The sequence below is a fragment of the Pongo abelii genome, chromosome 6, assembly GCF_028885655.2.
Source record: "Pongo abelii isolate AG06213 chromosome 6, NHGRI_mPonAbe1-v2.0_pri, whole genome shotgun sequence".
NCBI classification, from domain to species: Eukaryota; Metazoa; Chordata; class Mammalia; order Primates; family Hominidae; genus Pongo; species Pongo abelii.
The window spans coordinates 150,150,627-150,173,830 of NC_071991.2; the positions used below are offsets into that span (position 1 = coordinate 150,150,627).

A 23,204-nucleotide genomic window follows, 5' to 3' on the forward strand; every position below is an offset into this window, starting at 1 on the left:
GAGGTAATTCTAAACCCTTGGAATGTCTTGCCTGATAAAAGTGTCTTTGGGCCGGGCACAGTGGCTCGCGCCTGTAATCCTAGTACTTCGGGAGGCCAAGGCGAGAGGATCGCTTGAGCCCAGGAGTTTAAGACCAGCCTGGGAAACATGGTGAAACCCTGTCTCTACAAAAAATACAAAAATTGGCTGGGCATGGTGGCATACACCTGTAGTCCCAGCTACTCAGAAGGCTGACAGGAAAGAATCGCTTGAGTCCAGGAGGTCGAGGCTGCAGTGAGCCAAGACGGTGCCACTGCACTCCAGCCTGGGCAACAGAGCAAGACTCTGTCCCCACCCCCCAAAAAAATAGTGTCTGTTTACAAGGGAACCTTGAGCCACACAGGAATGTGATTTATGGTGGGGGCTTTGGGTCATGCAGTGTCAGGCCAACCTGGAGGTGCTGGAAGCTAAGGTCAGCTATGCAGGCGGTTGACTATGTCCACATGGCAGAGCCCCAATAAAACCTTTGGACACCAGAATCTAGTTGAGATTCCCTGCTTGCCAATATTCTATTGTCACACATTGTTGCTGGGAGAATTTAGCACTGTTGATAACTCCACTGGGAGAGGATAGCTGGAAGCTCTGTACTTGGAACTTCCTGAACTTTGTCCTATTGTGTCTCTTCCCTTGGCTGATTTTAATCTATATCCTTTTGCTGTTGCTAACCATAACCATGAGCATAACAGCTTTCATTGAGTTCTGAGTTCTTCTAGAGACTTATTAAGGCTGAAGGTGGCTGTGATGGTTAATTGTATGGTTAACTAGATTAGGTTAAGAGATGCCCAAATAGCTGGTAAAGCATTATTTCTGGGTGTGTCATGAGGGTGTTTCTGGAGGACATGAGCATTTCAATCAGTAGACTGATTAAAGAGGATCCATCCTCACCAATGCGGACGGGCATCCTCCAATCCCTCTTTTCTTGAGCTAGGACACCCATCTTCTCCTGCCCTCAGATACTGGAGCCCCTGATTCTGGGACTTACCCCAGTGCTGCCTGTCCCCCAACCCTACACCATTCTCGAGCCTTTAAAGCCCTGGACTGGGAGTTCCACCATGGGCTTTCCTGGCTCTCAGCCCTTCAGACTCAGACTGAATTACACCACAGGCTTTCTGCTTCTCCAGCTTGCAGATGGTGTGTCTGGGACTTCTTGGCCTCCATAATCACGCTGTTAGAGCAGGTAGACAGGCAGGTGTGAGTGGGGCAGGACAGGCCCCAAGGAATGTCCAGGTGGCTGCTTCAGGAGTGATAACTGGTTGCAGCTGGCACCAGGGAGGGGAAAATTTCCTAACAGGAAACATCTTGGGCTTATGGGCAACAACTTCCTGATAAGATCCTAGGAACTGAGCAAACATGTCCAGGAATGTGCAGTAAGGAGCAAAATGGTAGAGTGTGACCAGTATATGACCTTCCTCTGGGAGCACTAGACCAGTACGGGAAAATTGCCCTATGCAAGTATGCACAGAACTCCAAACACCAAATGGCACTCGTGGCCCCTTTCAGATGCTGGCAAGTCACTGCACACGAGGCAATTAGCCAGCAGCCCACCCAAGGAGAAGGATGAGAGGAGACCAGGAAGGATAAGGAAATAGGGGCATTCAATATTTCAAGTTGCCCATTTGGTCCCTTCCAAGTGAACGTTACTTCAAAAACCCTTCACTCCTGCCTTGAATCTACTTCTGTCTTGGCCGAATTCTTTCTTCCAAGAAGACAAGAACTAAGGACTGTGGACCCAACCGGACTTGCTGCCCTGGTAACAATGTGAGCCAATTTCCATAATAAATTTCCTCTTATATATCTACATGTATCCTATTGGATGTGTTTCTCCTCTGGAGAACTGTGCCTAACACATAACTCAGTGAACCATCCAAAAGATGCATGGTGTGAAATCATTCCTGGGTAAAAGATTTCACTTCAACTGTAAGACAAACCTTTTTTTTTTTTTTTTTTTTTTTTTAGACAGGGTCTTACTCCCTTACTCCCGTCACCCAGGTTGGAGTACAATGGCACGATGAGACTCAACCTCCCAGGCTCAAGTGATCCTCCCACCTCGGCCTCCCAAGTAGCTGGACTACAGGCTCGTGCCACTATGTCCAGCTAATTTTTTGTTATTTTTAGGAGACAGGGTCTCACTATGTTGCTCAGGCTGGTCTCGAACTCCTGGGTTCAAGTGATCCACCTGCCTTGGCCTCCCAAAGTGCTGGAATTACAGGTGTGAGCTACTGCACCTGGCCAAGGTCTTAAGATTTTATATCCCATAGTATAAGTAGTTAGCCTTTAGGAAAACTACTACTTGTCAAGGTTTGGTACAGTAACCAAGAAGAGTATCTATAATTCTCTGAAAAGGTCTTAAAATACTCCTCCCTTTCCCAACGTGATTTTCTCTGAGAGGATGTTCTTTGTATACTTTAACCCAACCAACATATGATAACAGACTGCATAAGAACCCAGTTCCATTAAGCCAGATATTAAAAATATTTGCAAATATGTAAAACAACGTCAATTTTCTCACTGTTTTTTCTTAGAAAAATACAGCTATTTTTCATAAAAATGTTTTATGAAAATATTCAATGTGTGTGTCACTGTACATGTATGTAAATATTTTAAAATTTTACGTTTCTGTTTCATGGACACATATAACATAAACAAAAGCTCTTTAGATTCTTCAATAATTTTTTTTTTGAGACAGGGTCTTGCTCTGTCACCCAGGCTGGAGTGCAGTGATGACATCATGGCTCTCTGCAGCCTTGACCTCTTGGGCCCATGCAATCCTCGCATATCAGCCTCCTGAGTAGCTGGGACCACAGGTGTGTGCCACCACACCCGGCTAATTTTTTTACTTTTTGCAGAGACAGGGTCTCCCTGTGTTGTCCAGGCTGGTCTCGAACTCCTGGACTCAAGCAATTCTCCCCCCTTAGCCTCCCAAAGTGCTGGGATTACAAGCATGAGCCACCATGCCCAGTGGAATCTCCCATTTTTAAATGTGTTACATAGTCCTAAGACTAAAACATATAAGAACCACTGGGCTACAAGACTGAAAGAGTATAACTCAAAGAAAAATACAGATTCTTTTTGTTTTGTTTTGTTTTGAGACAGAGTCTCGATTTGTTGCCGAGGCTGGAGTGCAGTGGCACGAGTTCAGTTCACTGCAACCTCTGCCTCCTGGGTTGAAGCGATTCTCCTGCCTCAGCCTCCGGAGTAGCTGGAATTACAGGCATGTGCCACCATGCCTGGCTAATTTTTGTATTTTTAGTAGAGATGGGGTTTCGCCATGTTGGTCAGGCTGGTCTCAAACTCCTGACCTCAGGTGATCCACCCACCTCAGCTTCCCAAAGTGCTGGGATTACAGGCGTGAGCCACTGCACCGGGCAAGACAGAGACTTTAATGGCCAAGAAAGAGCACGTGGAAACAACTATAAAATATCTTCAAAGGCATGTATACGAATGAATAACATCCTCATTAGATTAACTTGGGAAGACACTCCAATTGTCTTCCAATTGTCACTTCCAAGAGTGTCCAATGACACTCTTACTGTCATTGCTGAAAACACTTTAGAATCCTCACCCCTGAGAAATCCTGGCAAAATAGTATTCAAGAAACTATTATAAGCCGGGCGCGGTGGCTCACGCCTGTAATCCCAGCACTTTGGGAGGCCAAGGTGGGTGGATCACCTGAGATTGGGAGTTCGAGACCAGCCTGACCAACATGGAGAAACCCTGTCTCTACTAAAAATACAAAATCAGCCAGGCGTGGTGGCACATGCCTGTAATCCCAGCTACTGGGGAGGCTGAGGCGGGAGAATCGCTTGAATCCGAGGCAGAGGTTGCAGTGAGCCGAGATCGCGCCATTGCACTCCAGCCTGGGCAACAAGAGCAAAACTCCATCTCAAAAAAAAAAATAATAATAATTTTATTAATGGGACTCTTTTGGGCGAAGATGGTATTACTCCTTTTAGTTACCCACAAGGATTAGGCAATCTGCATCAGACTTTCCACTGTTACTCAGAAAATCAAATTTATTTTCAAAGGAGAAAAACCGCCCACCATTGAGAATATCCAAAGCAATGTTTTACGTCAAAGCAGAGTATACTGAATTATAAAAGGGGTGAAAGAACCTCCCAGAAATAGGAAATGGATTTAAATTTACAAGTAATGGATAATATTAACAATTCACAAGCCGAGCGAACTGTTAATACTACAATTAACAATTGTAATCGTGGCTCACACCCGTAATCCCAGCACTTTGGGAGGCCGAGGCAGGTGGATCACCTGAGGTCAGGAGTCCGACACCAGTCTGGCCGACATGGTGAAACCCTGTCTCTATGAAAAATACAAAAAATTAGCCAGGCGTGGTGGCGGGCACCTGTAATCCTAGCTACTCGGGATGCTGAGGCAGGAGAATCACTTGAACCCAGAAGGTGGAGGTTGCAGTGAGCCGAGATCGCACCACTGCACTCTAGCCTAGGAGACAGAACGAGACTCCATCTCAAAAAAAAAAAAAAAAAAGAAATTCTAAACATAGACAGAAAATACACATACACTGGTCCCCGCTTATCTGCAGTTTCATTTTCTGTGGTTTCAGTTATAGCCAACCACAGTTCGGAACTATTAAACAGAAAATTCTAGAAATAAATACACAAGTTTTCAATTGCATGTCATTCTGAGTCGCATAATAAAATATCATACCATCCTGTTCTGTCCCACGTGGGACATGAATCATCCCTTTGTCCAGCATATCCATGCTGTACACACTACCTGTTGATTACTGTATGAGAAAAAACATAGTGTATACAGGGTTCACTACTATCTGTGGTTTCAGCATCCACTGGGGGTCTTGGAACATATCCTCCATGGATAAGAAAAGAGGTACTCCAAAAATCTGACATACGCCTATTATAGAAAATTAAAATTAATGATGTCCAGATTCAAGGAAAGAGTCAATAGAAGCAAGGTATGGTCAACCTGCAGTTTCAGAAGTGAAAGAAGAGTTTGTTAAGTGTCCAGGGTAAAGGGAACCCAAGTAAATTCTGCTTGACATGACAGTTTAATCCTCTTAGGGAAGACTAATACATCAGGCATCAGAGGTTGGTGATGGTAGCAATTGTGACAAACTGTTTCTCTTAATTCTCTAAGCAACCTTTCCGAGGCAAAATTCCCTAACTAGAAAAGAATACACAGTGGACATAACAATTTTAATCTATTTGACAGTTTCACTAATATTGTGAGTCAATAGATTTGATATTTGGATTGTAAATCAGCATCTGCTAAGTTCTATTATCATAACAATAGCTATCTAATAATAGTTATTTGAGCTTACTGTGGTACCAGCAGTACATTCTTTATATTATACCCTTTAATTGTTACATCAACCCTACTTGTTACTATTCTATTTTTCACATGAGAAAACTAGTAAATGCCAGGGCCAGGATTTAATCAAGATCTCTGTGATTCTCAAAGCCTGGAATTTTTCTACTAAGCTATATAACCTCAGTATCACTGAGACTAATCAAATATGAGTACAAGGACTAAACTGAGTTTTTGGACCTATTAAACTGAAAATCAGGCCAGGTGCAGTGGTTCACACCTGTCATCCAAGCACTTTGAGAGGCTGAGGCAGGAGGAGTACTTGAGGCCAAGAGTTTGAGACTAGCCTGGGCAACATAGTGAGATCCCACCTCTACAGAAAAATAAAAGTTAAAAATTAAAAAACAGGAGGAAAGCCATCTGGGGTCCTGTCTGGGCAATTATCTGACTTCTTTCAACCATTCCTTTAGTTGAAACTTGAACACTAACAAGGTGTCCCAAACGTCTTCAGCAGCAGCAGCAGCATTGCTGGAGCAAGCATGTAGTCTGCAAAAGGGATAATGCTCAATTATACAGACATTTAATGGTAAACATTTTACAGAGTCTCACTCTGTCGCCCAGGCTGGAGTGCAGAGGCACAATCTCGGCTCACTGCAAGCCCCTGGGTTCAAGCAATTCTCCTGCCTCAGCCTCCTGAGTAGCTGGGATTACAGGCGCCCACCACCAAACCCGGCTATTTTTTCTATTTTTAGTAGAGACGGAGTTTCACCATGTTGGCCAGGCTGGTCTCAAACTCCTGACCTCAAGTGATCTGCCTGCCCCGACCTCCCAAAGTGCTGGGATTAGAGGCGTGAGCCACCATGCCCAGCCACTTACCGGTCGGTTAACATTTCATGCAAGTCAAGTATGTTCCAGGAACTGAGGTAAGTGCTAGGGATATAAAGATGGAGCCAACACAGTTGCTGTTTTCAACGAAACTGATGGGGAGGCCAGGCATCGTGGCTCATGCCTGTAATGCCAGCACTTTGGGAGGCCAAGGTGAAAGGATGCTTGGACCAACACTAGCAACATAGTGTGACCTATTTAAAGAGTCAAAAGGCTGTAAAAAACAAAGTACAATAAAATTAGGCAGGTGCTGTAACAGAAATACACATGGGGCACTGAGAGCATAAAAGAGAGTTGGCCAATTCTAATCTGCGTGAGAGTGACTTTTAATTATGAGTGAGAGATTTTAGTACATAGTTCTTTCAGGTAAATATAAATTGTGTACTGATAGAGAAATGCCTTTTTTCCTCCTACCTGGAATATCTTTACCCTATTTCCTCCAACTAAATTCCCTACTGAATGAATGAAAATTCTGGACATTCTTCAAAGGCTCCTTCCCTCCATGAAGCTATTACTGTCCTTAAGAACACATTGCCAGCCACTCTCCCTCATCTGGATATAAACATTTAAAAGGAAAGGGATCAATATTGGCTTGGTTACCAATTCCAAAATGCAATGCTTTATGCTTGGCAGAAACTTAATAGCTGCCTATTAAACTACAGGCAAACAAGGCATGCACAGGCAGAACTGGGAGAAGAATGGGGAATGTAAAGAACCTCCAACTATTAGGGCGGGCGCGGTGGCTCATGCCTGTAATCCCAGCACTTTAGGAGGCCGAGGTAGGCGGATCACGAGGTCAGGAGATTGAGACCATCCTGGCTAACACGGTGAAACCCGGTCTCTACTAAAAATACAAAAATTAGCCGGGCGTGGTGGCGGGCGCCTGTAGTCCCAGCTACTTGGGAGCCTGAGACAGGAGAATGGCATGAACCCAGGGAGGCGGAGCTTGCAGTGGCCAAGATCGCGCCGCTGCATACCAGCCTGGGTGACAGAGCGAGACTCCGTCTCATAAAAAAAAAACAAAACCTCCAACTATTTAGATGTTCAGGTCTGGATAACTGATACAAACCTCTATTACACAGAAGTCCGTGGGTACACATCCTTATGACTACCATCAAGGTACTAACAAAACATTGCCCTGTTTTAGGGCAATCAGTATATCGCCTATTTAGTAGAATACATATTATATAGACTTTTTTTTTTTTGAGACCAAGTCTCACTCTGTCACCCAGGCTGGAGTGCAGTGGCGTGATCTCAGCTCTCTGCAACCTCTGTCTTCCCGGGTTCAAGCAATTATCCTGCCTCAGCCTCCTGAGTCGCTGGGATTACAGGCGTGTGCCACCATGCCCGGTAATTTTTGTATTTTTAGTAGAGACAGGGTTTTGCCATGTTGGTCAGGCTGGTCTTGAACTGCTGAACTCAGGTCATCCGCCCGACTCAGCCTCCCAAAGTGCTGGGATTACAGGCGTTAGCCACCATGCCCGGCCCATATAGATGTTTTTAAACATCATTTAGAAAAGCTTACACTAGTCTGGGCGTGATGGCTTACGCCAGTAATCCCAGTACTTTGGGTGGCCAAGGCGGGCGGATCACCTGAGGTCAGGAGTCCGAGACCAGCCTGGACAACATGGCGAAACCCCCTCTCTAATAAAAATACAAAAAATTAGCTGGGCGTGGTGGCAGGTGCCTGTAATCCCAGCTACTCAGGAGGCTGAGGCAGGAGAATTGCTTGAACCCAGAAGGTGGAGGTTGCAGTGAGCACAGATCATGCCACTGTACTGCAGCCTGGGCAACAAGAGCAAAACTCCACCTCAAAAAAAAAAAAAAAAGCCTACACTAAAGCAGGGAGTGCTTAAATTAACCAGAAATGAATGACATGTATAAAACAAACATGTATATAAGACCTGATATAGTTTGTCTCTTTGTCCCCGCCCAAATCTCATGTTGAATCATAATCCCCACTGTTGGAGGTAGGGCCTGATGGTGGGAGGTGTTTGGATCATGGGGGCAGATCCTTCATGAATGGGTTGGGCCCATCCCCTTGTTGATAAGTGAGCTCATGACAAGAGATCTAGTCACTTAAAAGAGTGTCACCCCTCCCTCTCCCTCCACCATTCTCTCTCTCCTCTTGCTCCTGCTTTCACCATGTGACGCCTGCTCTTGTGCCTTCCACTATGATTGGAGGCTTCCTGGGGCCTCCCCAGAAGTAGATGCCACTATGCTTCCTGTACAGCCTGCAGAACCAGGAGCCAATTAAACCTCTTTTGAAATAAATTATCCAGACTCAGGTATTCCTTTATAGGAACACAAGAATGGCCTAATACAAAACCCATTTGGATAAAAGTTTATCTCCTCACCCCTTTTGTGATTAAATCTGCTTGGAAATGGACCCCACTGGCAAGGTTTCAAACCAGTTTAAGCAGTGGAAAAGGCTACCTAAAGAAGTAAACATGCTAAACCAAATATTCCCAACCTTGCTCTATAAGAGGCCTGGATTTCCACCTATAAGTTGAATAGTTTTTTTTCCTTTGTCTTTTTTACCCCTGAATACAAAAGAGTGAATTCTTTTTTTTTTTTTTTTCCCCTGAGACGGAGTCTCTGTTGCCTAGGCTGGAGTGCAGTGGCAGGATCTTGGCTCTTTGCAACCTCCGCCTCCCAGGTTCAAGCAATTCTGCCTTAGCCTCCTGACTAGCTGGCATTACAGGTGTGAGCCACCACGCCCGGCTAATTTTTGTATTTTTAGTAGAGATGGGGTTTCGCCATGTTGGCCAGGCTGATCTCGAACTCCTGACCTCAGGTGATCCGCCTGCCTTAGCCTCCCAAAGTGCTGGGATTACAGGCGTGAGCCACTGAGCCCGACTGAATACAAGTCTTAATAGTTGTACTACTGATATGTAGAGGAAATTCACTTCAAGCAAAAATGTGTGTGCAACTTGGTAGCACAGGGAAAGCAGAGAGCAGCTGGAATGAGTAGGAGGCAGAGGAGAGCTGCAGCGATGTGAGGACGTGTGGGATCAATGTAAAGCTTGGCCCTTATCACCACATTTCCTAGATTCAGAGGACTAATTATCCATCACATGTGAAATCAGACTTCTCTGCCACTTTGAAAATTCAGTTGTCCTTCAAGGCATGGTACTGGCTCTTCAATAAAGCATTTCTCTAAATTTTATGGAAAAGCCAACTATTACTCAAATACCATTGTTTCTAAGTATATTCCCTGAAGGGCTGCTGCTTTTATAATTACTTTTTAAAAAGCAATCACCCTGTAAGAGGAAAGGGAAAATAGAAGAATACATAAAAAGTCAAGCGAAAATTATCTATACGTGACTATTTAAGCAGCATCAATTTCTAACAATTTGTAAGCACTAACATTTTTAAAAAGTTTTTTTCATGGACAGTTTATCATGATTGTAGTACTAAATTTTAAACTTAAGAAGTTTCCCAAATTGTTAATTCCATTAAATGAATCCTTTAGAAAATTTTATCTGACCGTGCTTCAAAATTTCATTTAGACATAAAAATAATCTTTATGCAAGATCATAGCAAGAGGCAGGAAAGCACAAAATCAAAACTGCAGGAGCTTTCTGATGGTGAAACACTCATTACTCCATTTGTATGGGAAGAATTCTGCTGGAAAAATACTTCTGGTATTTTCTCCCATCTTTTCCTTCTCTCTTCCTCCAGGAAAGAGATTTTTCTACGGTTAATTTTAAGAGCAGAAACTAGACATGCATGAATCTGCCCCCTCCTCAGACAGCTTGCCTGCAGGAAGCCTGCATTTTCCTGTGTTCCTTCAGGCCCTAAGTTTGACTGAGGCGGGCCCTTAAGAGTCCTGAGGGAAGGAGATGTTTTACGGAGATACATGATCAACTGTGAGGTCCAGTTTGAGGAGGACATAGAAATGAGTGCTGCACTGGCAACTAGTCATTGATAACCTTGACGGGAGGTTTCAATGAACAGGGTGGAGTGGGAAGCCAGAACACAGTGGGCTAAGGTTGCTGTGAGAGGAGGAAGTGGAGGCAGAGAGCACAGACAACTCATCGTTGTGATGAAGGGTACAGAACTGGGGTGGGGGGTGGCGGAGAGGGAGGTCTTTTGTCTTGTTTTCATTGTTTTAGGTTGGGATCCTGATGGAAAAGACTGGGAGAAAAAAATGCAGAAGACAGAGAAAAATAACTGAAGCGGGAAGGACAGCCCGTGTGATGTCCTTGAGGAGGTGGCATGGGATGGAGGGAATCTATCTCACAAGTGCAGAAGTTGCCCTTTCCTAGGAGCAAAAATTATGACTCTATTATTTACTTTTATCTTTTTTTGGCCCAAGAAGAGAAAAAATTATTACTCTATTTTAGGAAGAGGAAATTCTGAAAAAGAAATCAGTATATGTAATTTTCAGAAGGATAAAATCATGATTTTTTTTTTTAGGAGCAACCCTGTTAACTGAAAAATCATGGTATTTGCGTAAATATAAAATGAACACTTGACCGGGTGCGGTGGCTCACGCCTGTAATGCCAGCACTTTGGGAGGCCAAGGCAGGAGGATTACCTGAAGTTGGGAGATCGGGACCAGCCTGGCTAACATAGCGAAATCCCGTCTCTACTAAAAATACAAAAATTAGCTGGGCATGGTGGCGCACGCCTGTAGTCCCAGCTACTCCGGAGGCTAAGGCAGGAGAATCGCTTGATTTCAGGAGGCCGGAGGTTGCCTTGAGCCGAGATAGCGCCACTGCACTCCAGCCTGGACAAGAGCGAGACTCCATCTCAAAAAAAAAAAAGAATAAACAGGGTAAAGGAGTCAGGGCTGACAGGAGGAGGGCTGCTCCACACGGATGAGCAGGAAAGGCTTCTCCTGTTTGCTGACATCTGAGCGGAAACCGGAAGCACCTGAGGAAGTGAGCCATGTGAATTTCTGAGGAAGCGCAATCGAGGCAGAATGACCAGGAAGTGCAAACAGCTCTGACATGGAACCACGTTCGGCATATTCAAGGGACAATGTCTGAAGACGACTGAGGGGGCAGGAGACGAGAACAAAAGGGCAGGAGATTGAGACACAGAGTATGGGTGGGGCTACAGGGCAACGCGCGTACCCGTGTAGGAGAGGATAAGGACTCTGGATTTTACTGTAAACAATATGGGAGCCTCTCGGAAGCTTTCGGCAGTACAGTCTGCTTATGTTTAAAATGAATCACTCTGGATATTATGTAGAAAATAGCCTGGGGTAAGTGTGGAAAGGTTGGAAGCAGAGACCAATTAGGTTACTGCAATAAAAGGAGGTGCTGGTGACAGCAGCAGGAATGATGGTTGTGGTAAAGACAGTGGGGAGTGGTCAATTTCACAAAGTATGTTGAATGTACAGGAGACAGAATTTGCTTATGAATCAAGTGGACTGACAGGAGATATGTGAGAACAAGCAGAGTCAAGGAGGACTCCAAGGTGTTTGGCTTATGCACCAGGTAGAATAAAGCCGCCATTTAACAAAATAGGGAAGATCTGAAAAGCAGCAGGCTGGGGGTGAGTGCACGTGTGTGGTGGTCAATCAAGACTTCAGTTTGAGGCACATTAAGTTTTTGCCCCCAATTTTTAAATTTTGACAAATTTGGCGGGGTGCAGTCGCTCACGCCTGTAATCCCAGCACTATGGGAGGGAGGCCAAGGCGGGTGGATCACGAGGTCAGGAGTTCGAGACCAGCCTGGCCAATATGGCGAAACCCCATCTCTATTAAAAATACAAAAATTAGCCAGCTATGGTGGCACATGCCTGTAATCCCAGCTACTAGGGAGACTGAGGCAGGAGAATCACTTGGACCCAGAAGGCGGAGGCTGTAGTGAGCCGAGAGCATGCCACTGCACTCCAGCCTGGGCGACGGAGACTGTCTCAAAAAAATAAAAATAAAAATAAAAAAATTGAAAAATTCAAAACCTCCAGCGAAAGCGTAAGAATAGTACACTGAACAACCAATACCTTCACCTAGATCCACCAATTGCTAACATTTTGCCAAATGTGAGTTAACTTTTTTTGTTGAACAACTTCCCCTCATATACTTTAATATGTATCTCCTAAGCAAAAAGATATTCCTAACAAAGAAACAGAAACAAAAAATAAAACCAAAATAAACTCAAAAAAGAGGTAAAAGGTATTCTGCATAGTCACATTACAATCACAATCATAAATTTAACATTGATACATACAATACTCTTCTCTTATACTCTTTATTATATTTTCCCTGGATCTAGACGCAATTGAGGATAAATATGTTAAATCTGGGATGCCTGTTAAACATACACATAGTGATGTCAAGATGATAGAACATGAGTCTGGAATTCCGGGATAAGGTTGGATGTTTTGTAGTGAGAAAGTGAATTACTAGAGAAATATAGTTAGACCGGGTGCCCATTTAAGATTGATGATTATAAATTTAAAATGGAGCCAGGCACAGTGGCTCATGCCTGTAATCCCAACACTTTGGGAGGCCAAGGCAGCTGAATCACTTGAGCCCAGGAGTTGAGACCAGCCTGGGAAACATGGCGAAACCCCATCACTACAAAAAATACAAAAATTAGCCAGGCATGGTGGTGTGTCCCTTTAGTCCCAGCTACTCGGGAGGCTGAGGTGGGAGAATCACTTGAGCCCAGGAGGTCAAGGCTGCAGGGAGCTGTAATTGTGCCACTGCTGTCCAGCCTGGGTGACAGAGTGAGACCCTTTCTCAAAAACATGAAAATAAATATATAAATTTAAAATAAAATCAAGTCAGCCTAGTTGTGATTTTCTCTAGTAATATTCAGCTGAGTGGAAGTAGACAGTTGGTTTTCACCATGCGTAGGTAAATAGCTTAGAGGTGTTAAGAGGCAAGTAATTTGATGGCAATAATAATGGAATAATTATAATGCAGGAACATGGATTCTATTCTGGGTAAAAGGGAAGCAAAGATAAAAGGTGATAAGCATTATTCTAAAACTCTGTGATTATACAACACCAATTATTATTTTATAAGAAACATTAAATATTTATCTTATGTAATATTTGCCTCTAGCAAAAAGACCACCCTGTAGCTTTTCAAGAAAACCAACCTTTATTATCAGTAAATATTTACATTTACTATGCAGACACTGTGTTTAGTTCAAACGATACAAAGGAGTATATGAGCTGTAAGGGAACTGAGAAATCAGTCTACCACCTTCATTTCACAAAAGTACAGCAAAGGTTAAATGACTTATCCAAAATCACAATGCTTGCTCCTGGCAGAACCAAGGTTTCTGAACTTCCAGTCCTATATTCTCTAGATCTCAGCCTCCAAAATATGTCATTAGAAAATTCCTGGAAGAATGTGCAGATATTCACAGGGCTATCCTTGGGTAATGATAATGGGAGTGGAGACATTTCCTACTTTTCACTTCAGTGCTATTGGAATTTTCTGCCATGTACATGAACTGCTTTAATAATACATATAATGGGGTTAGTTTTTTAAAGAAAAAAAAACATGGTATGCTGTGCATAGCAACCAAAACTGGACAGACACTTCCAATTTTTTATTTACCAATTATTTTTAAATTCAAGGCATATTAGCATTCTTGAAAAAATGCAAAGTACACCATTAACAACTATATTCAAATGAAGCCATTTGGTGGATGATACCAAAATACTGCCCAAATCACTGAATCTTTTCTCACAATCTCAGTGAGATATAAAAGTAAAAATCCCATTGCTACTGTGCAAAGAGAAAAATGGATTGTTCTATTGTAAACTGTAGTCAAATGCTTGTCTTCTTTAAATCAAGGGCACATATGTTTTCCACGCTCCACCTGGCTTACCATAAACTTCATCCCTAGAATCTGCTAAAAAAAAATATATATGTTCTTTTTTTTGAGACAGAGTTTTGCTCTGTCACCCAGGCTGGAGTGCAGTGGCGTGATGTCGGCTCACTGAAACCCCCACCTCCCGGGTTCAAGCAATTCTCTTCCTTCACCCTCCCAAGTAGCTGGGATTATAGGTGCCCACCACCACACCCAGCTAATTTTTTTTATTTTTCGTAGAGACAGGGTTTCTCTCTAACTCCTGACTTCAGGTGATCTGCCCACCTCAATATCCCAAAGTGCTGGGATTACAGGCATGAGCCACCGCACCCAGCCTAAAAATATATTCTTACAAATTTATTTTCTTGAAGACCCCCGTATGAAATGTCTTTTCTCTGATACCCACAAGAAAGGTTAACTATTTTATTAGGTTCTAATTCTAGTGAATTTTAAAGCAGGCCAGGCGCGGTGGCTCATGCCTGTAATCCCAGCACTTTGGGAGGCCGAGGCAGGCGGATCACGAGATCAGGAGTTCAAGACCAGCCTGGCCAACATAGTGAAACCCGGTCTCTGCTAAAAAAATAAAAATAAAAAATAAATTAGCCGGGCATGGTGGCATGCACCTGTAGTCCCAGCTACTCGGGAGGCTGAGGCAGGAGAATTGCTGGAATCCGGGAGGCAGAGGTTACAGTGAGCCGAGATCACGCCACTGCACTCCAGCCTGGGCAACAGAGTGAGACTCTTGTCTCAAAAAAAAACAAAAATTTAAAGTAGTTTATTTCAGTTTCTTGGGTTAGCTTATGGCTTCAGATATATTCCTGAACACAATCCCTCCAAGTAAACTCCAAGTAGATGAATGTGCAAAGAAGCTAGAGTTCAAACAAGTTTGGCAGTGGCCACATAGTTCCCAAGACACTTAAAGGGAAAGAGACTGGCTTAACTGGTTTTGTTAATAAAAAGGAAAATAGAGCAGCGCCAATTGCCTAGCTTCCTATTCACCATTCCACCCCACTCTACTCCAGAGTAGTATGAGCTAGGCTTAGGATTGCCACACAGACAAGGTAGGCAAAGGATATGATGTTAAATTCTTTGTTCCATGACTTAACTGTGCTAGACTTCCATTTTTTGGATACGAGGCTTGTTCTGATTGCAAAAATCATCGGACCTTAACCTGGGTTTCAAATAATCATTTAAATATAAGGTTTTGGCTGGGTGCAGTGGCTCACATCTGTAATCCCAGCACTCTGGGAGGCTGAGGCAGGCGGATCACCTGAGGTCAGGAGTTCAAAACTAGCCTCGCCAACACGGCGAAACCCCATCTCTACTAAAAATACAAAAGTTAGCTGGGTGTGGTGGCATGTGCCTGTAATCCCAGCTACTTGGGAGGCTGAGGCAGGAGAATTGCTTGAACCTGGGAGGCGGAAGTTGCAGTGAGCTGAGATCGCACCATTGCACTCCAGCCTGGGCAACAAAGTGAGACTTCATCTCAAAAAATATATATTTATATATAAAAAAATGTTTATCTGTATTATACACTTTCTATATAATATATATTATAAATATATTTTAAAATATTATATATAAATATATTTTTAAATATATACATCTATGGTTTTAACTGTAGCCGTTCTTATACTAAGCAGTGGTTCTCCTCTTTTTTTTTTTCTTTTCAGAATTTTACATGAATCTGAGTGTTTTAATATCTCACAATTTCCTGGAATATAACTTATGAAATTTTTTTCTACACAAATATTTCACTTGTTATGCCTTTGGTTATGCTTATCTTCCTCCACTGAATATCTTGTTATCTCATCATTATAAAAATTAGCTTATTTCCTGAGAACACTTTCAAGTCTTCCTTGCCCCTCTAGTTTATATTGATTTACCATTTTCCCCATATCTCTGGTGTGTTTCCCAGTCTGTTGTACCTCGGTTCTACTCTTTAGGAACAGGGATTGTCAAACTATGGCCAGCAGGCTAAATCCAAAAAACAAAGCTTTATTGGAACGCTGCCATGTGCCTTTATTTATCTATGACCGCCTTCCCATTAGAACAGCAGAGTTGAGTGGTTGTGACAGAAACGGCATGGCCTGCAAAGCCTAAATATTTACCACATGGCCCTCCACAAAAATGTTTGCTGACTCTTTTGAGATTGCTTCCTCTCTCATCTGAATAAAAGATCCTTCATACCCGGCCCACTGCTCAGCGCTTACTTCCCAACCTATTGTCCCTCACTCCCTTTGTTCCAATTCTGCAGAAATACTTGCAGTTATCTAAATAAGCCATGCTCTTGCTTAATTCAGAATCCATGTACTCCCGACTGTCTCCGCTCTGAATGTCATCCTCTCCTTGCCAAACCACTTCAAATGGTCCTTCAAACTTCAGTCATCTCCTCCTGCATCTTCCATGATGCCCGCCCCTCTAATGGACAACAAACTTTTGTGCAATACTGTAATTCTTACAGCAGCCTCCCTTACTAGTTCTTTAATGGCAGAAATTATGTCTTTGTTGCTTACTCCTATCCCTTAACCCGTAGTTGACACATAGTAAGTGCTGGACACTTGGTTCAATTCTTGAGGGGCATCCACCGGCTTGTGTGGCTCTGGAGCTACCTGGGCTGGAAACGAATACTGGGGGGTGGCGAGGGCCAGCTGCTCTAAGCAGAGACACGTGGGCTACAGGGAGGTGAGGCAACCTCCGCAAACACCACCTGTTCCAGAAAAGCTCCAAATGCTCCAACGGGCGCATTTTCTAGCTTTTCTTGCATAGCTTGACATTTCCAACGGTAGTTAATTTGTGAGGGGTTTTTAGACCATAACTCTTGGGAGGAGAGACCTCGTATGTTGTATCGATCTGGGCAGGCAGCAAGTCTTCCAAAGAAAGACTTCCTCCACCTCCGCCCGGTCCTCCCACCTCGGAGGACTCCAGGCTGCCCAGGGGCGGACCCCTGGGGCCCAGGTGAGAGGTGGCAGAGGGTGCCAGCATCGCCGGCGTCCAGGCCGAGAGCCCGGTCCCAGCCCGGCCAGGCCGCGCCGCCCCAAGCCTCCCAGCCCCCCAGGTTCCCTCGGCTCCCCTCGCCCACCGGCGGCCTTGTTCCCATCTCCCTCACTCCCAACCCGGCGGCTCTCACCTCGGTCCCAGACTCAGCCCTATGGAAGTCACTACACATCGCCCCGAAGGCTCGGCGCAGGACTCAACTTTCCCGCCACCAATGCCATTCACCAACGGCGAAGACTCTACAGCCAGTCAAACCCGCCCACCCGTGCGCGTGCGCACTGCGCCAGGCCGCGGCCGGGGAGGCGGGAGCATGCGCAATAGGGTGTGCTGGCCACACCGCCCCGCCCCCAGTTCCTATGACGTCAGACTTCCGCGTCCCTCTTGGAGATCGAGCCGGGGTGGCGGGGACAGCTGGTGCTTTTCTTGTCTGTTGTAAACTTTGGTTCGTTATTATTATATTAGGTAAAGCTGATCTTATGTACTTAATTTGTTTAACCATTAAAAATAATTGTACTGCACAAGCAGGCCCCTTTGTCCGTTCTCGGGTTAAAAGCCTCTGGCTGTGTGTGCGATTCATGGTTAATTCTGGAAAAAAACAGAAAAGTATACTGTATTTAAAAGAATTTTTAAAATATACCGAGCCTGTGGATTTATCAAGTTGCTTTTTGAGGTAGGCAGGATGATCACTTGAGGTCGGGAGTTCGAGACCAGCCTGGCCAAAATGATGAAACCCCGTCTACAGTAAAAATACAAAAATTAGCCGGGCGTGGTGGCGCATGCCTGTAATCCCAGCTACTCAGGACGGCTGAGGCAGGAGAATCGCTTAAACCAGGGAGGCAGAGGTTGCAGTGAGCCGAGATCGCGCCACCGCACTACAGCCTGAGCGGCAGGGCGAGACTCCGTCTCAAAAAAAAAAAGACAAAAATTTGGATATAGTAGCATTGGCCATTATTATCAAGATGACAAAATGTTTTCTGGAATGAAAAAGTTTCATGCAAAGATATACTTTTCACCCACCTAGTTTAGTTTTCAAAAACGCTAGGAAAGAGCATATACCAATGAAGTATTTCTCATGGGTAGTATTAAAGTTGCTCATTTTGTAAATTAGAATGGTTTTGGTTGCAAGTCACAGAAAACCCAACTCTTATTTACTGAAACAAATGGGCTGACCGGGTGACATCACTAGAAGTCCAAAGGTAAGACAGGCTTCAAGGTTAGTTTTAATTGAGAGGCTTGATTAGGCAAACAAGTACCTCATTTCTTTTTACCTCAGATTCATATTTTCTGCCTTGGCCTTTTCTCTACGTGGGGCTGCGGGCCCATATCTGAAACATTAACAACCATCAGGAATGAGGCTGGTCTTGTTAGCTTAGGCCTGAGCCGTGTGTGCCCCACTTACTTTTGTTTTTTTCTTTCTTTTTTTTTTTTTTTGAGACGGAGTCTCACTGCACTCTCGCCCAGGCTGGAGTGCAGTGGCGCAATCTCGGCTCACTGCAACCTCTGCCTCCCGGATTCAAGTGATTCTTCTGCCTCAGCCTCCCAAGTATCTGGGACTACAGGCACGTGCCACCACGCCCGGCTAATTTTTGTATTTTTAGTAGAGACGGGGTTTCACCATATTGGCCAGGCTGATCTCGAACTCCTGACCTTGTGATCTGCCTGCCTTGGCCTCCCAAAGTGCTGGGATTACAGGTGTGAGCCACCGCACCCAGCCCTGTGTGCCCCACTTCTATCCGGAGTACAGACATATTTTTTCAAAGCACATAGGCTCTGTAGAAAGGTGTGGAGAACAGTAAATGACAACAATAACAACAAATTGTGAATCATTAACAAGAGGAGTGGGAGTGGATGCTTGGGAGGCCACCTCTACTGTCTTTTTTTTTTCTTTTTTCCCTTTCCTATGGTGCCGAACCACCTCTATCTTCATTACACCCTCTGTAATGAGGATATGTGTATACCAAACCACATGTGTAGGTCAACCTCCTCGTCCAATTCCACACACTTCTATACAAAGTAAATATTTCCTCACATAGTAAATCAATATTTGAGAAAGGAGACTTTACAATTAAATAGCTGCTCTAGGCTAAATTAGTTTTTCAGTCTCCACACTGTTCCTAATGAAGAAGACATGTCAGCTGAACTAGTTTAGTCCATTAAGTGCACACCTGTTTGTGTGAGCGCAACATGGTTTTGAAATTACTTCAGTTTTAATGCTCCAGAAACATCACTTCTCATTTAAAAGGATACTTGAAGCGCTCTCACAAATTGCTGGTAGACATGAAAACATACGGTCTTTTTGGAAAGGCAATGTCTTTTTTTTTTTTTTTTTTTTAATTAATAGAGACGGGGTTTTGCCATGTTGCCTAGGCTGGTTTACAACTCCTGGGCTCAAGTGATCCTCCTGCCTCGTAAAGTGCTGGGATTACAGGCATGAGCCACTGCACCTGGCCGAATTTGGCAATATCTAACAAAATGACGCATTTATTAACTTTTTCACTCAGCAATCCTACTTCTAGGAATTTAGCTTGAAGTCATACTTCCAACATTGCAAAAACATGTATGCAAAAAAAGCATATTGCAGCATGGTTTGTAATTGCAAAATCCTGGAAATGGCCTAAATGTTTATACATGGGAGAGTGGTTGAAAACGATATGGCACTGCCACAAAATGGAGCACTATGCAGCTGCAACAAAGAATGGCCAAGATCTCTATGCATCTGTAAGGAATGATTTCCAGGATATAGCGTTAAGTGAAAAAGGCAAAGAGGAAGGGATGTCTACAATTTGCTAGCTTTCTTGTAACAAGGGAGGGGGAAAGAAAAAGATACACATGTCTCTGTGCATTTGGGTAAAAAGAAACACAGGAAGAATACATGAGAAACAAACGGGTTCTTTATCTACAGAGGGTAGATAAAAATAGGTTGGAAAAAATGGAGGATGAAAATAGGGTAAAAGAGATGGGGTGAGGGACACTTCTCTACATGTAACTTTTTTTGATAGCTCCAATTTTTTTTTATTTTTTATTTCTGAGACGGAGTCTTGCTCTGTCACCCAGGCTGGAGTGCAATGGCACAATCCTGGCTCACTGCAACCTCTGTCTCCGGGTTCAAGTGATTCTCATGCCTCAGCCTCCCGAGTAGCTGGGATTACAGGCACCTGCCACCACGCCTGGCTAATTTTTGTATTTTTGGTAGAGATGGGGTTTCACCATGTTGGTCAGGCTGATCTGGAACTCCTGACCTCAGGTGATCCACCAACCTCGGCATCCCCAAAGTGCCAGGATTACAGGCATGAGCCACCATGACTGGCCAGCTCTAACTTTTAGAATCACATAATGTTTTACCTCCTAAAAAAGAAATCATCAGTGGCTTACGCCTGTAATCCCAGCACTTTGGGAGGCCGAGGCTAGTAGATCACCTGAGGTCAGGAGTTTGAGACTAGCCTGGCAAACATGGCAAAATACTGCCTCTAATAAAAATACAGAAATTAACCGGGTGTGGTGGTGCATGCCTGTAATACCAGCTACTCGGGAGGCTGAGACAGGAGAATTGCTTGAACAGGGAGGTGGAGGTTGCAGTGAGCTGAGATCATGCCATTGCACTCCAGCCTGGGCAATAGAGTGAGACTCTGTCTCAAAAAACTAAAAAACAAAACAAAAACAAGATCATGTCCTTGCAGGAACATGGACAGAGCTGGAGACCACTATCCTTAGCAAACTAATGCAAGAACAGAAAACCAAATACCACGTTGTCACTTATAATTGGGAGCTAAATGATGAGAACTCATGCACGAAAATAAAGGAACAACACACACTGGGGCCTACTTGAGACTGGAGGGTGGGAGGAGGGAGAGGAGCAGAAAAAATAACTATTGGGTACTAGGCTTAGTACCTGGGTGACAAAATAATTCCTACAACAAACCCCCACGACATGAGTTTACCTGTATAACAAACCTGCACATGTACCCCTGAACCTAAAATTAAAATGTTTAAAAATTGCCACAGTAGGCCAGGCATGGTGGCTCATGCCTATGGCGCCACTACACTCCAGCCTGGTGACAGAGTGAGACTGTCTAAAAAAAAAAAAAAAGAAAGAAAAGAAAAACAATAGTTTGGAGGAGGAGATTAAGAGTAATCAATTGATACTAAAATTACTGGATAAAAGTATAATTAAAGACAGACTATAGCGTAAAGTATCTCCCTACAAGATACTTGTTAATTACAAAGAAAAGAGTGACCCTGCCATTGAGAGAGAGTTTTGCTCTGTCACCCAGGCTGGAGTGCAGTGGTGAGATGCAACCTCCACCTCCTGGGTTCAAGACGTTCTTTTACCTCAGCCTCCCGAGTAGCTGGGACAACAGGCGCGCACCACCACACCCGGCTAATTTTTGTATTTTTAGTAGTGACCAAGTTTCACCATATTGTCCAGGCTGGTCTTGAATTCCTGACCTCATGATCTGTCCGCTTTGGCCTCCCAAAGTGCTGGAATTACAGGCGTGAGCCACCGTGCTTGGCCGCCCAGCTAATTTTTTTGTATTTTTAGTAGAGACGGGGTTTCACCATGTTGGCCAGACTGGTCTCGAACTCCTGACTTCAGGTGATCCACCCGCCTCAGCCTCCCAAAGTGCCAGGGTTACAGGTGTGACGCACCATGCCCTGCACCACGGAGAAACCTATTAAACATCACCTTAACCAAGTGATCCAAGTTAACATCACCTGTAATGAGTAAAATAGATATCACATGCCTCCTAATACAGTTCACTGGGAAGAACACAGCATCCCTTCTGTGGTATTCCCACCGAAAATGCATAACCCAAATCTAATCATGCACAAACATTACACAAACCCAAACTGAGGTACATTATATTCTAGAATATAACCAACCAGTATTATTTTTAAAATCTAGATTAAAAAAAACAAAAACAAAAACGTGGCTGGGCACAGTGGCTCCTGCCTGTAAGCCCAGCACTTTGAGAGACTGAGATGGGTGGATCACCTGTTGTCAGGAGTTCAAGACCAGCCTGGCCAACATGGTGAAACCCCATCTCTACTGAAAATACAAACATTAGCCAGGCATGGTGGCAGGTGCCTGTAATCCCAGCTACTCCAGAGGCTGAGACAGGAGAATCGCTTGAACCTGGGAGATGGAGGTTGCAGTGAGCAGAGATTATGACACTGCACTCCACCCTGTGCAACACAGTGAGATTCCATCTCAAACAAAACAAAAGACTGAGGAACTATTCCAGATTAAGGGTGACTAAAGAGGCATGACACCTATATATTAATATAACGTGTGATCCTGAACTGGATTCTGAACCAGAAAAATACATTAGTGAGACAGTTGGTAAAAGTTGAATACGTCTGTTATTTATTTATTTATTTGTTGGAGACAGGGTCTTTGTTACCCAGGTTGGAGTGCAGTGGCACCATCTAGACTTACTGCAACTTCTGCATCTTGGGCTTAAGTGATCCTCATGCCTCAGCCTCCTAAGTAGCTGGGATTACAGGCCTGCACCACCACACCTGGCTAGTTTTTGTACTTTTGTAGAGACTGGGTCCTGCTATGTTGCTCAGGCTGGTCTCGAACTCCTGGGCTCAAGTGATCCTTCCATCTTGACCTCCCAAAGTGCTGAGACTATAGGTGTGAACCACTGGACCTGGCCATGCATGTAATTTAGATAATTTTTTATCAATATTAATTTCATAATTTTGAAATTATGCTCTAATGTTCTGAGAGAAAGCCCTTGTTTCAAGAAAATATACACTGATGTCTTTAGACATCTTTTTTTTTTTTTTTTTGAGACAGAGTCTCACTCTGTCGCCAGGCTGGAGTACAGTGGCGCCATCTCGGCTCACTGCAACCTCTGCCTCCCAGGTTCAAGCAATTCTCCTCCCTCAGCCTCCTGAGTAGCTGGACTACAGGGGCACAGCACCATGCCCAGCTAATTTTTGTGTTTTTAGTAGAGACAGGGTTTCTTCATGTTGGTCAGGCTGCTCTCGAACTCCTGACCTCAGGTGATCCACCTACCTTAGCCTCCTGAAGTGCTGGGATTACAGGCATGAGCCACCACGGCTGGCCACGATTTTTTCCTGAAGATATTTCTATTAGTATGAATGAATTTCAAATTCACTTATTTAAAATCATCAGAAACAAATAGAAAGTCAATCTACAAAGCTACGCCTGGTCAGGCATGGTGG

The 23,204-nt window shown here is 44.0% G+C and overlaps 1 protein-coding gene across 1 annotated transcript in view; it reads right to left on the reverse strand.

Annotated features, from left to right (window-relative positions):
• The window catches only part of XRCC2 (X-ray repair cross complementing 2), a 32,879-nt gene extending 15,571 nt beyond the window's left edge, over positions 1-17,308 (reverse strand). The window contains exon 1 of the mRNA XM_002818702.5: positions 17,143-17,308. Within this exon, the coding sequence (XP_002818748.1) occupies positions 17,143-17,181 (39 nt within the window). The 5' untranslated portion in view covers positions 17,182-17,308. The remainder of the gene's footprint in view (positions 1-17,142) is intronic.
• Between the last annotated feature and the right edge of the window lie 5,896 nt (positions 17,309-23,204).